Consider the following 14513-nt stretch of genomic DNA (forward strand, 5'->3'; position numbering starts at 1 on the left):
GAAAACCTAAGATTTGTTTTTGGAAATAATTCTAGCTCAAAGTGGTGGTGTACCCTTGTAATCCCGTAGCACTGGGTAGGAGGATTAAAGTTTGAAGCTAGTCTGGGCTACTAAAAAGTTTCTAATTGTACTTCTCGAGCACTCCATTGAGCTCCTGGACAACCCTGGAGCACGGCTGTCCAGGCTTCTGAAGATACAACTCCTCTTGATACTAATACAAATCACAGCTCAGGATGCTGGGCGAGTATGCATTTGTCTATTTGCTGCAGATAACGCTATAATACATCCAACAGAGTTAAAAGTTTCACGGAGGTCACAGGTACCCAAATAAGAATGCAGGTTTTAGCTGGGGTGGTGGCCAATGACTTTAATCTCAGCACTATGGAGGCAGAGGTGGGGAGATATCTAGAAATTCCAGGTCAGCCAAGACTACTTAGTAAGACCCAGTCTCAAAAAGGCAAAACAACTAAGCAAGAAAAGAAAAAAAAAAAAGAATACAGATTTCAGATTTTTATTCTGTTCTGAAATATAGTAGGAGAGTATTTGCTGTCAATGGATTAAAACAACTGATCTTGAAAAATCTAATTTTAACACTTATCTTAATTGTTCAATGCAAAACAACGTGTATGTTGTGAGTCAGACTAGGTTGGGTATCACCCAACAAGGGAGCCAGTGCTGGTCCTTGGAAGTTTCCAGCGTAGTTCTCTCGCAAAGATCAGAGGAGAAAGTCTTTAAATGGTGTCCTGGTTGGAAGGATCGGTGCTCAGACCCTCACCAGTCTGGCAAGTCTGAGCAAATAACTGTTATTTTCTCCTGTCCTGTCCTAAACCCACCTCTGTGTTTATAGTCTAGTTGACCACGTCCTTACCCATGACGGGGAGGGAGTTTGGAGTGGGAGGTCAACCTGCACCCTTCCCTGCTTTCCAGGGCGTTTGACCTCGCTTGGCTTTCCTTCTGCTGTATTTGGACATGGGTTTTATTATGAACAGATGCTCCGCCCTGAGGAGTCCTCGGAGGTCTTAGCCAGTACACATTGCGTCATCGCGACCTAGGGGAGAGGATGTGTTAAAATTGGACACCCAGGTCCCAGCCGGGCTGCAGGTACCTGCGCTGTGACCCCACAGAGCCCTGCAGTTGGGCTTCGCCTTCTCTTAGCGGAAGGTGTGAACACTAAACTCGGGTCTTTCCTAGCCGATATAGACATTTTCGATGTTCTGGGAAATCCAAAGCGGAGATGTCACAAAAGGGCATTTCGGCTCTGAAAAACAGTTTTTGAATAATTTTTAAAAATTTAATTTGGGTTATTAATGGGGGGTGGGTGGGAGTGGGTGCCACAGCTCTCGATCGGAAGTCAGAAGACAACTTTCCGGAATCCAGTCTCTCCTTCCACCGAGGACTCACAGGACCGAACTCGAGGTGTCGGGCTCGTGGGTTAGGTGCTTTTTCCTGCTGAGCCCCGGATTCTAGCTCCAGCACCGAAAGTAAATAAATTTAACCGCCTGGCTTGTCGGGTCGCTCTTCCCCCAGGCGCATGCCACTTAAACCCAGGAAAGTGGTTCACTTGTCAGGACAAATCACGTGGATTGGGTGTGCACGGGAAGCGTATTTCGCTCCGCAAACACCACAGGGGTCAGCGCTTTGCAAAGGTTCCAGTCTCCCGCGTCCTCCGGATCAGGGCATTTACTCCGCCGAGCCGGCAAGGGGCGCGCGCGCGACCTCCCCTTTTTCCCGCCAACTCTCGAGTGCCGCAGGCCCGGCCTCCCGCGGCCGCCCCTTGGCGGGCGGGGCGCTTCCCGTTCCGGGGCGCGAGGGACCCGGATGCGAGCGTGCTTATATAAGCGCCCACCGGCCCTTCCGCCCTCCTTTCTGAGGCGTGGTAGTGCTCGCCGCGGAGCTCTGCTCGGCCTGCTCCCGTCCTGACTCACCGCTGTTCGCTCCCGCCGAGGAACAAGTCGGTCAGGAAGCCCGCGCCGCAGCTATGGTGAGGCGGGGGACGGCGCCGCGCGGCCCGGGGCGTCTGCGGGGCTCACGTTCCCGGGCGCCGGCGAGCAGAGGGTTTCCCGCCGCGGCAACGGCCCTGGTGGCGTCGGTGTCTCCGGAGCGGGCCGCCATTTACGGGTCGCTGTTTGTTTTCCCGCCGGGGTGGTAACAGGCTTTCAAAGACACCGGGAAGACGCCCGTGGAGCCCGAGGTGGCGATCCATCGCATCCGGATCACGCTCACCAGCCGCAACGTGAAGTCGCTGGAGAAGGGTCAGTGTGGTGGGGTCGGGGCTCTCGTCCCTCGGGCGCTTTAACTTAGCTGCGGGGCGGTCGGCGGTGAGGAGATCCTTACTGTGTTGAATGGCAGTGATAGTTTTTTACGCTATTCTGAGCCGATGGGCCAGCTTCCCGGGGGCGACGGGGGAGGGTTGAGATAACGGAAATGAAAGAGTGTCTCTTGGCCCTTCAGTGTGTGCCGACCTGATCAGAGGCGCCAAGGAGAAGAACCTGAAAGTGAAGGGGCCGGTGCGCATGCCCACCAAGGTAAGTGCCAGAATCTTCCTGTGGTGGTCTGAAACGCGTGTGCTTGGTGTCCCGGGGTTTGGTAGCTCATGGAATACTTAAAGACAAAAACGGGAAATGAGTTTGTACAATTTTCGCCTGTGACGGGTGCCGAGCACCTCACGGTGCTGCCTGGGCTATGTCTTACTGAAGCAGCAAATTCCAGGGCGCCTCGGGCTGGCGGAAGTTGCTGGGACCTGACACACTTGTTAGCGGAAGGGAGAAATGGTTCGTGGCTACACTTTGGTTTCTTTCTGTTTTGTTGCAGACCCTGAGGATCACTACAAGAAAAACACCTTGTGGTGAAGGCTCCAAGACGTGGGATCGTTTCCAAATGAGAATCCACAAGCGCCTCATTGACTTGCACAGCCCCTCCGAGATAGTTAAGCAGATTACGTCCATCAGTATTGAGCCGGGCGTGGAGGTTGAAGTCACCATTGCAGATGCCTAAGTCAACTGTTCTAATAAATTGACTTAATCGGTTAAAATTTGTTGACTTTATTTTTAGAAAACGGGTTTTTTAATTTATTGCATGTTTGAGTGTCTCAGGGGTATCTGGTGCAAGCAGAGATTAGAAGAGGGTGTAAGGTTGCTTGGAACTGTAGTTGCAGGCGATTTTGAGCCACCACATAGGTGCTGGAAACTGAACCTGAGTCCTTAGCAAGAGAATGGGTTCTTTTAACTGCTGAGCAGGCCATGCAGTGGTGAACCATTTAGAGGTGTGTAAGAAATGGGACAGGTAAAAAGGAAGTTAGCTTTTCTAGAGGGCACTAGGCCATTTTAAAGGCTAAATTAATACCAGACAGCAGACAGATTTTGTGACCCTTAAGTCTGGGTTTTTTGTTTGGGACGTTGTCTCAGTGTGCACCAGGTGGCCTCACAGAAGTCCATCTGCCTGTCTCTGCGCCAGGGAACTGAAATTAAAGGCTTGGACCACCATGTGTGGTTAATTAGGGTTATTTAAAATGGGGTCAGCACCCTGAGTCATGCTTAGTCACAGTGCCTTCCCAATTATAAGCATAAGCCCCTAGGGTAGCTTACTTTGACTCTTACAGAAAATTAAGAATAGGTGTCCAGAGACTGCTACGGAGAATCTAGACCCAAGCTACTAGTGGTCTGCTCTTGTATCTTGTGAAGGACATGGTGGTAGGGTCTGTCAAAGTATAGTTAGAGCGCTTAAGGTACAGCATAGTCATCTGACTTGGACCTAAGCCTGCATATACCATTTTAACCCACAGAACCATCTAAGTCCTTGGTCATAAGTTTGAAAAAAGAAAGCATCCTAGAGCTTAACCAGGAAGACTTCACAGTAAGTGCTAGAGAGGTTCAGAAGCAGGTTTTCAGTGCTGAGCTTTACCAGTGTCCACCACTTAACTAGTGTCAAGAGTGATCTGTTAGGTGTATAAACATAATTTATCCAGTGGATAACCAGATGGAGCACTTATTTTTTTAAAAAAAAACAATTTCTAGAAGTGAATATTTTGCAAACTATGACATTGTTTACACAGTTGGATTGCCATTTAATAGGGTTAGTCAGAATACATTGGGAATGGGCCTGGGTTTTCTTTCTGACCAGTTAAATTTACTGGCTTCTCTCGATCACATACAGTCAAAGGCCCACTTGCCTGGGAATGGTTCCTTCCCACAGTGGGCTTGACCTGTATCAATTAAAATGCCCAACAGGCTTAATTGGTGAAGGAAGGCAGGTTCCTCGTCCCAGGTGTGTTAAATGGACAACCAAGTCAGACCCCCAAGGCTGTATGTCACTACTGAGTTTACCTAGACAGGCATATTACTCAAGATCCTGAGAATAAACCGAAAAAGTAGGTTCTATGAAAATGAATCATTACAGCCAAAGAACATTTTGTGAGTGAAGATTCAGTTTTACCCACAAATTGTTTTCATTTAGTAATAGGTAAAGAGCATGGATCAAAAGCATGCTTTCAAAAAAACTAAAATGTACAGATTGGATGTGGCAATGCAGGCCTTTAATCCCAGCAGTGAAGGTGGGTCTCTAGTCAGGGCTGCATAGTAAGGCCTAATTCCAAAAAAAGCAATAAAATTTGAAAAGTTTTATATTTTAAGTTTTTAAATACTTAAAGTCATTTTTAGAGCCTTGAGAATGAGTCTAAGAAGGACAGTAGTTAGCCATGAATCCTGTAGGAGTTAAAAGGTAGAAATGACTGACTCAGAGCACTGCCATTTGAGAAATGTCACGTAGCCATTTCCGAGGGAGTTGAAGACCCTTGGCTGCAGTCTCAGGTTTCTGCACCTGCCATCCCTAGGGCCTTGTGTGTACGATTTGTGGGTGTAAACTTTATCGGATTGGGAGGCTGGATCAACTTAGAAGACTTCCTTACATCAATTCTGTTGTGACTACAGTATCTGCTTAAGTATTTCCTGCTGAGACAGTTGTTTGCCATGAGCATGGATTTTTAGAGAACAAGCTAACCAGGTTAGTGCTGAGCTACCTGCAAGGCTTTTCTCTGAGAAGTCTCTAAGACCCAGTTAAGAGATCTCTAAATGGATCATCTCAGTGGAAGAGAGGTGGGGCGGATCAACTGGAGAACATTGAATAAGTGAACTTTTATTTTCAGAGCACATTAAATCATACAAATTCCTGTTCATTTTCTGCAAAAGTAAAGACATTTTCACCTCACATTTTGCATTTTTCATTAACGTAGAACACCCCAAAAAATTGTGTTACTAAAATTGTAAATTATGTAATATTTTTATCACTCTATAAAGATTTTCATTTTGTTTTCAGGAACCAAACTCAGGGTCTCCCATGTGCTAGACTTCCAACTTAAATTTCTACAAATACAATATGCAGTGTGATTCTTAACATGTAGATAACATGTAATGATGAAATCGGGGTAGTTTGAATTTACATCTACTTAGAAGCATGGTTTCTTTTTTAAGTTCAATTGGCTCTTATTTTAAAATATATCCCAACAGCTGATTATATATATATATATATACACACACATTTATATTATATATATAAATATATATACATTTATATTACATATAAATGTATATATATTTATATTATATATAAAATATATATATAAATGTCATAGTGTTTTATTTACCACATATATTTGACTAATTCTGTTCATACTTAAGGATTATGTTCTGGGGCTCAAGATCTGGCTTGGTGGTTAAGAGCACTGTCTGCTCTGGAGAGAGCCTGGATTTGGTTTCTAGCATCCACGTGGGCTTGCAACCCATCAGTAACCCCAATTTCAGGGAATCCTCTCCTGGCTTCTTTGGGCTCCAGGCACACAAAGTACACATACATACATACATGCACAGAGGCAAAATGTTTATACAAATAAAATAAAAATAAATTATAAAAATAAATACATCTTTTTATAAAGAATTGTGCTGTTTTGAGTATGGTAGTGCTTGCCTTCAATCCCAGCTTTCAGGAGACAGGCAGGATGGATCTCTGAGTGTGAGGCCACTCTGTACAGAGTGAGCTGCAGGACAAGAGAAACCCTGTCTTGAAAAATGAGTTTTTATGGTTACAATTGGGATCTTTCCTGTTCCTGTTCTCCCACACGCTCTTACTCCACGTGGGTTTTGCTTTTGGGGACCTCCCAAGAGCGTGCTTGCAGTGAGGAGCTGAGATCCTCCTGTAAGCCTTCAGTTGGCTCTTCCCCAGCGGCATGGCAGTGTTGAACAATGCTTTGCTGAGCCTGGGGCCTACAGCACAGCTCGTTGTTTTGTGGTGCCGAGAACTGATCCCAGCACCTCACATAGGCTAGGCAAGCGCAGAGCCTCTCCCTGGTCTTTACCTTCTTCCAACTCCTCCATTCTGAACCCTGAGCAGCCAACGATCCTGATTCCCGGCTTCCATCATTGTTGGGCGCACATTACCAGTGTGGCCACTGTCACTCCGCCCACTTTTGCTAGGCCGACACACGTTTTCTGGATTCCAGAACGCTGTGAAGCTCACCAGTTTGTTTCCTTCCTCTTTCTGTTCGAGCCTTCTTTCTGGTTTCTGTGTGTGACATTTCAATCTTTACAATCATCAACTGAAATTTAATTGATTTTTAAGTTTCTCAGATGTCAGTTCTAGATTTTGTATAGAAAGCCACTTTTTACTAAGAGATAGTCCACCATAGGTCACTGGGCCAGACAGTGTGAAAGACATCGACCCCAGAGGCAGAGGGTCTCCAGCTATGCTCCCATTATTATGTGTCTAAGTTACTCACTGCTCTTTCCCCCTACGTGCCCCGCCCCCCCCCCACCCCCACCCACACACACACAGGGTTTCTCTGTGTGGCTCTCACTGTCCCGGAACTCACTCTGTGGACCAGGCTGGCCTCGAACTCAGGTCTGCCTGTCTCTGCCTCCCGAGTGCTGGGGTTAAAGGCCTGTGCCTCCATTACTGGGTTACTCTTGTATCTCACTTTTCTTACCTGTAAAATAAGAAAAGTACCTCATGAAATTGCCTAAAAAGTAGGTGAATTAATTTTTTAAATGCTCTTAAGACAGTATCTGGCACAGAACACAAGCTATACAAATATTTGAAAAATAAGTTAATTTGAATTTTAGGGAATGAAAGACATTTGAAAATGCAACTCCTTGAATGTCTTGTCTCATTCACATGTGGTGTAGAGTTCTCCAGATGGAAGGAGGCTGACCTTTCTCCCAATTAGAACCCAGCCAGGTTCAGAGGGGACTGCTTTTCCAGCCAAGTAGTTAATTAACAAAAATAAATTGGCTAAAACTTTTGAATGTCTTAACTATGTATGTCTTTGACAAGACATTCAGGAATCTTAATAGAAACTGAGATGACCTCATCACATATCCAAATAATAGAAGCAGGGGAGACAAGACAGAAAGGCGGAAGGAGATGCTCATGAGGCAGTCTCCAAACACCTGTTTCCCTTCGTCTTTATTGGTCATCGCCTCTTCACAGTGTCTGAGCCACAGCTTAAGAGCTTCACCTGCAGAAAGCCCAACAAGAAGAAAATAAGACCTTAACATAAGTACGCTTCTAGCAAAAACGTAAACGTTATTCTTGGCTGAGTCTCTGTATAAATCAGTCTGGCCTGAGACTCGCTGTTCTGCCTCAGACTCCCGAATGCCGAGATTTTAGGCACGCCTGGTTTGAAACTGCAAGTTTTGAAGAAAACAAAATCAAGAAAAGCCTATTGATGTTACAATTCTAGAAACTACTTGTCAGTTTTGTTTTAATGCAAGTGTTTTTTTTATGGCTTTATTTTATGTGCATTGGTGTTTCGCCTGCACGTGTATCTATGTGAGGGTGCTGGATCCCCTGGAACTGGAGTTACAGACAGTTGTGAGTCACCATATATATGGGTGCTGAGACTTGAACCCAGATCCTCTGGAAGAACAGCCAGGGCTCTTAACTGCTGAGCCCTCTCTACAACCCCAGTTTGTCAGTTTTTAAGGTACCCGTCTTTCACTTGTGGTCCCTTAAGGCTCGACACATTGTTTATGTCCAGGTCTCAGTGTTTTCATTTTCACAAAAACTCAACACTGGTAGTTTAAATCTTTTTCAAGGACAAATATTCCTACATTTCACTTTAAATCAAACAAAAGGAAGGACCACGGGATCAATAAGTATTTTATCTCTAAACTGAGAAAAGAGACAGGTTAGTGTAGTAAAAACTATGACTACTATTATTCATAATCCATCCAGTTATTGTCACAGTGCCGGGATGTGTTGGAAAGCACATGTTCCTAACGTTCCTAGAATGGTTTTCATTGTTTTTGGTTTGGAACCACCTCCTACTCATATAAAAGTCAGAAGACAGCCCCTCATTGTTTTTTATTTGCTTTTTTTTTTTTTGCCTTTTAGATATGATGCCAACATGATACATTGTCAGCTCAGCCCCAAACATTTGTAATCATACGTTGCTTAACCATGGAGACAAATTCTGAAAGATGTATTGGAACTGGTTATTGTGCAAACATTGCAGTGTGTATCATACAACCCTATGGGGGCTTGGTCAATCACTTCATATGGCTCCTTATTTTATTTTATTATTTTATTTTTTGGTTCTCAGTAGCTATGGAGCCAGTCCTGGAACTCACTCTATAGACCAGGTTGGTCTCAAACTCACAAAGATGCGATGTTACTGAAAACTGGACTTCAGTAGGTTGCAAAAGTACATTTTAACCCAGGCAGTCCTTAAAAGTGCCTTTCTGTCTTCCTCCACACTCTCTCGCCTTCCTTTCTGTTTCCTTTTAAGGTGGTCTCACCATGTATGTAGCCCAGGTGGCCGGGGGCTCCCTGTGCAGACCAGGCTGACAGTGAACGCTGAGATGAAGGCATGTGCCACCACATCTGCCTTCTAAAATACTTTAAAAAGAAATATGAACAATAGGCCAGAGGACAGAAATAAAACTCGACCACAGAATTATTCAATTAAAACCAGAGAAGACTGAGGAAAGAGGAAAAAAAAAAAACGAAGAAGAACTGCACAAGTAAAAGCCTGAAAGATGGTAGGGTGTGAGTGTGTGCGTACGTGCGCATGTGTGTGTGAGCAGGTATGTGCATGAGCATGCGTGTGTGTGAGTGTGTGCATGTGTCTATGTGTCTCTGTGTGTGAACATGTGTGCATGTGTATGCATGTGTGTATGCGTGTACATGTGTGTCATGCATGTGGGCGCGCATGTGTGCATGAATATGTGTGCAGGTGTGTGTATGAGCATGCGTGTGTGAGGTGTGTACATGTGTGTGCATGAACATGCGTAAGTGTGTGCATATGTGTGCATGTGCATGCATGCGTGTGTCTCTGTGTGTACATGTGTGTGCATGTGAAAACAGCAGACAACTTCAGGTGTCACTCCACATGTACCACTCATCTTTCTCTGAGACAGGGCCTCTCACTGACCTAGAACTTTCCAAGTAGGTTAGACTGGCTGGCCAGGGAGCCTAAGGGTCTGCCTGTCTTTAAATACAAAAGAAAATTTCACCTTAGATTAAAAGACTAACACTAACTCCAGCTTAGAACTTAAGGCTTAAGTTATGAGTCACAATTTCAGTGCAACATTCGCCCTCCCAGTCTGGGCGGGACTGGACCATCAGCACCGTTCCTCTGTCCTTCCTGTGCCTGAGAAAAAAACACAACAGCTCTCACTTCAAAAGAACAAAAGAGATCGTTTGTTCTGGAGTTAAATATGAGTGGCCATGACCCAGGAACACAGATTCAGGCACCCAAATGTCATCTTCCAACATGGTCACAGTTCTGTGCAGTTTCACAGTAACAGAACAAAGGAAGTTGTAGCTCAAGACACTTTTCAGATCCATTAGTGGAAGCGTCAAGTAGGCGGGTTCTGGAGAAGCTGGAGTCTCAGCGCCAGGCCTGGTGATGACTGACAGCAGTCCCAGCCTCTGGGTGTGGGAAATGGGGTCTGTCTCCGCATTCCGAAGGGCTTACCTAGTGGTCACGAGGATGTCAGGTCAGGTACAGAGGACGGCAGTAGATGGCTATCAAAGAGGTTGAAGATGGTCCAAGATGCAAGTCTCCGGACTTGCAACATTCCAACCTCGCTGCATCATTGAAGCTCTCACCAGTGAACTAGCCTTTGTGATCACAGCTGAGTTCAGCAAGACCAAAGCCCCCCACCGCCCCACCACACACACCCCATACCACTGTCTTTGCCGTAACTACTGCATGATCAGGTAGAGGAGCTTGGAGAACTTTACACCCTCTATCCCCAAGCTGAGGAAACTTACACAAGCTAGCCAACCCTAAACCTACTTGTCCTGTATCACCGTGTCCCCCCCCGCCACCCATGGTGCTTCCTTTTGTGGTCTCTTGTTGCCAGGCATTACCGCCTTGGGTCACAAAACTGTCTGGTTTGTGCCGCACTAGGCACATCCTCATCTGTTGGTCTGACTATACATCTAATATTTTTATGAACAAGCCAGCTTTAGAAAGCTCACATATCAAAAAAGACAGAGAAAGCGAAACTCTGCTAACAGTAATATGACCTAGAATCACTATATTAAATCTAGATAAACTGGACGAAGGAAAGATAAAGCTTATAAACCATTGTACGAGCATTATGATGTAATAAGATTTCTCTAATCCTTTGCTTTTTATTTTGTTTTTAATTTTAAAAATATGGTCTTACTGTGTAGCCCAAAAGGGTCTTAAATTTACAAGTCTCCTGCAATTACCCCCTGAGCCCTGGGATGGTAGGTGTGTGCAGCCACACCTGTCCTTTTGGCAATTAAAACAGCAACAATAGCAACGACCTTTGTAGTTTAAAGTCCCTACTTTCCCATATAAAGCATTAAAGTAAGAAAGATAATTAATGCTTTGGCACTTGGACTCTCCCATGTGCCAGCATAAGGCAATAAGTTGAAAGGATATTGTGGTTTTGTTTTGCAGTTATATATGGTGTGCATGAGTAAAAGGTAGGAACAAAGGAATTGCAGAGGTTCCCAGAGACTGCTCAGGTCTGAGGCACCAAGCCTGAGAACAATGGTATCTGAACAAAGCTGAGCTGCAGACAGGGAGAGCTGTTCTCACACTGACAACGCTGGTGGAAACAATCGCCTTTTCATCGCTTACGTTAGCTGTGACTCAAACCCAGAAACGGAACAGAGCTTGACCGTGTTTTCTCTTTGTGCTGCAGGTCTTGTACTGACATTCTGCTTGGCCATCAGTCAGGGACCTGAGCCAGGCCACCACGGCGCCAGAGGTAAGGCTGGCTCTTCCTGTAGGCTAAGGTAGAGGAAGGCTTCACATTTGAAAACTCGGATGTTCAGCAACTCTTTTTATACGAAGTCCGAATTAGACGGATCAGCCCCCAAGGTCAAGGGGCCATCATTTTGTACATTCAGGTTAGGTCAAAGAGGCTAAGTCTTCTCCATGGTGGGTATATGTAGGCTACTGTGTGGGAATGGCGTGATATGAGATTGCTATAGGTGCACACACATTGATTATGACTCCCGTTAAATATATAGTGCTAACTGATGTTCTGACTGTATACTCCTTCCGACTCATGTAAAAATGCTCTTAACTTGCTTGGGTGTATTTATTTCCTTTAGTGTCTATGGCTCTCTCATGTATAATTCCAGGGATGACCAGCCAAGCTAATTTTAGACAGACACATAGATACCTTTTTTCTTTATCTTTTCCCCTTTTTTCTTGTTTTTTTTTTTTTGTTTGTTTGTTTGGTTGGTTGGTTGGTTTTGCTGTGTTTTAGACGGGGTTTCTCTGTGTAGACCTGGCTTTCATAGCACCAGCTTTGCAGACCAGGTTGACCTCAAACTCAGAGATCCGCCTACCTCTGCTTCCCAAGTGCTGGGATTAAAGGTGTGCATCACCACCACCCAGCTGGACACCTTTCTTTCTATCATGACCATGAAAAAAAGCTCATCTAAAAATTCTATTGTTCATTATTCGTAGAGTTGATGTCTTCAAAACAAGGGGGGGGCAGAGTGTGCTGCTGTGACTTGGGGTAACCTTTGTTGATGAGCACTGCTTTCGAGCAGAGCATGTTGGTTGAACCCTATAATTCCACCTTTGCAAGGCTTGAGGCTGGAGGATTGAAAGTTCAAGATCAACTTGGCCTACATAGCAAGACCCTATATCATTTCCCTGAGCCTCCCCAAGACACCTCCTCTTATTCATCCAGTTTTGTCTTTTAAAGTTCCCTTTTCATTCCCAGATCAATGGTAAGGGAGGGAAGCAGGAAGAGAAGGAGAGAGGAAGGCAGAAAGGGAACTAGGGAGGGAAGAAGGGAGGAAGGGAAAGAGATAGAGCATTTATGACTTGTTTCTTTTTCTGATAAGAGCACGATTACAAAGCAGTTAACACAGGACCTGACCCAGAGGGGAGTGATTCACCTTCTTTCCCCTTCTTTCCTGGATCCTGAACAAAAGCCCAAAGACACACTTTCTGCTCTCCTGACGACATCCTTTGGGAAGGACATTCCTCTATAAGACTAGGACATTGTCAGCCTCTCCTGGATTACCTGCTCCAGCCTGCCCACGCGGTCCTCTCCTCTGGATGCCGTTACTCCCAAGCACCCTCTTAAAATCCTGAGTCCTGGGAAAACTCCCTCCCAACTACCATCTTCATCCTGGACAATTCCCTTTTAAAGACCTTTTAAATTCTCTCTCTGTTCCCCCAGACCCAATTACCCAGTCTACTCCCTGACTCTGCAGCAGAACACCAGCGGCAGCCTTCCCCACTCCATGCCTGCATCTCTGCTGGATCCCAGAGAACGTCTTCTCTTATCTTCCATCTCCCCACTTATCCCTATATCCCAGCCCCCAGATCTAGCAGGCACTCTCTGCTAAATCACAGGCCATACCTGCCAGAAACGAAGTAGACTGCCGGTGGACTTTCCCCCTCTCTCTGTTCCCCCAGACTCAGTCTTCCAGGACCAGCTCTGTAGCAGAATAGCAGCAGCAATGTTCCCTCTCCCCTGCTCCCACCTCCAATTGGAGGCCACAGATCTTCCCCTTCCCAACTTCCTCCCCCTATTCAATGCTTGTCCCAGACTCCAACCCCAGAAGGCAACCCTGCAAACCCAAGGGCTGCTCCTCCCAGGGCAGCAAATAGACTGAAGGCTGACCCACACTGCTCCCACTGTTCCTGAGAGCCAATCCCCCCCCACCTGTCTTATCCCCAACTCTGTAGCTGGAAACCTGCTGTGGTCTCCCTTTCCTCTCTGACCCCATCCCCAATGGATTACAAAGACCTTCTCCTCTAACTCATTCCAGTATCCTAGTCTCCAGAATCAACAGGTGTTCCCTGTGAACACACCAGCTGAACAGGGCTAGAACACCAGCAATACACAGCAATGACACGCTGGGAAAATTTAGCGAGGAAACAGAAACCAAGGAACAAAACACCAACCCATTAAGGACAAACATTGCCTCAGTGTAGACGGTTGAAAAAAATATCCCAAGCAAATGGACCTAAGAAGTGATCTAATATCTAACAAAATAGGCTTCAAACCAAAACTAATCAAAATAGATAAGGAAGGACACTCCATACTCATCAAAGGAAAAACCCACCAAGATGACATTTCAATTCCTTAACATCTGTGCTCCAAGCACAAGGGCACCCAAGTGTGTAAAAGAGACACTACCATAGCTTTAATCAACCATTGACCCTCACACACTGAGAACATGAGACTTCAGTACCTCACTCCCACCAATGGACGGGTCATGCAGACAAAAACTAAAAATACTGGACCTAACAGACACTATAAACCAAATAGACTTGTTCGCTATCTACAGACTGTTTCACCCAAACACACAAAATAATACACCTTTCTCTCTACACCTCATGGTACTTTTCGTCAAAACTGTTTCCATACTCAGACACAAAGCAAGTCTCAACAGATACAAGAAAATTGAAACAGCCCTTTTATCCTGCTCAGATATCACAAGAACTGAAACAGCAACAAGGTTACAAACTCATGGAAACTGAACAGCTCTCTACTGAATGGAAAGGCGAGTCCAGACAGAAATTAGCAAAGAAATTAAAGACTTTCTAGAATCCCATGTAAATGAAACACAACATATCCAAACTTATGGGTCACAGTGAAAATAGTGCTAAGGGAAACGTTCACAGCACTAATTCCTACTTTTAACAAAAATGGAGAGATCTCACCTTGGCAACTTAACTGCACCTGAGAGCTCTAGAACAAAGTCACAGCCAAGAGGAAGCGACAAGAAATAAACTGAAAACATTAAAAAGAAACAAAGAGGGGGCTGGAGAGATGGCTCAGTGGTTAAGAGCATTGCCTGCTCTCCCAAAAGTCCTGAGTTCAATTCCCGGCAACCACATGGTGGCTCACAACCATCTGTAATGACGTCTGGTGCCCTCTTCTGGCCTGCAGACATACACACAGACAGAATATTGTATACATAATAAATAAATATTTAAAAAATAAAATAAAAAAAGAAACAAAGAGAATAGGAAGAACTAATGAAGGCAAAAATGAGTTTTTTGA

At 45.2% G+C, this 14513-nt stretch overlaps 1 protein-coding gene and 1 non-coding gene across 2 annotated transcripts; both read left to right on the forward strand.

Annotated features, from left to right (window-relative positions):
• The first annotated feature begins 1823 nt into the window (after positions 1-1823).
• Rps20 (ribosomal protein S20) lies at positions 1824-3031 on the forward strand. The gene is made up of 4 exons (XM_087897086.1): positions 1824-1981; positions 2153-2252; positions 2452-2525; positions 2812-3031. The coding sequence occupies exons 1-4, from the start codon at positions 1979-1981 to the stop codon at positions 2992-2994; spliced, it is 360 nt and encodes a 119-aa protein (XP_087753212.1). The 5' UTR covers positions 1824-1978; the 3' UTR covers positions 2995-3031.
• On the forward strand, positions 2314-2380 carry LOC125391463 (small nucleolar RNA U54). Its single transcript, XR_007229149.1, has one exon. It is a non-coding gene; the product is annotated as a small nucleolar RNA U54 (small nucleolar RNA).
• Positions 3032-14513: the final 11482 nt, after the last annotated feature.

The sequence above is a fragment of the Myodes glareolus genome, chromosome 16 (assembly GCF_982192425.1).
Source record: "Myodes glareolus chromosome 16, mMyoGla1.1, whole genome shotgun sequence".
NCBI classification, from domain to species: Eukaryota; Metazoa; Chordata; class Mammalia; order Rodentia; family Cricetidae; genus Myodes; species Myodes glareolus.

Coding starts and splice junctions, on each gene's coding strand:
- Rps20 (XM_087897086.1), top strand. Junction 2,253..2,451: donor CGTGAAGTCGCTGGAGAAGG/GTCAGTGTGGTG, acceptor TTGGCCCTTCAG/TGTGTGCCGACCTGATCAGA. Junction 2,526..2,811: donor CGGTGCGCATGCCCACCAAG/GTAAGTGCCAGA, acceptor GTTTTGTTGCAG/ACCCTGAGGATCACTACAAG.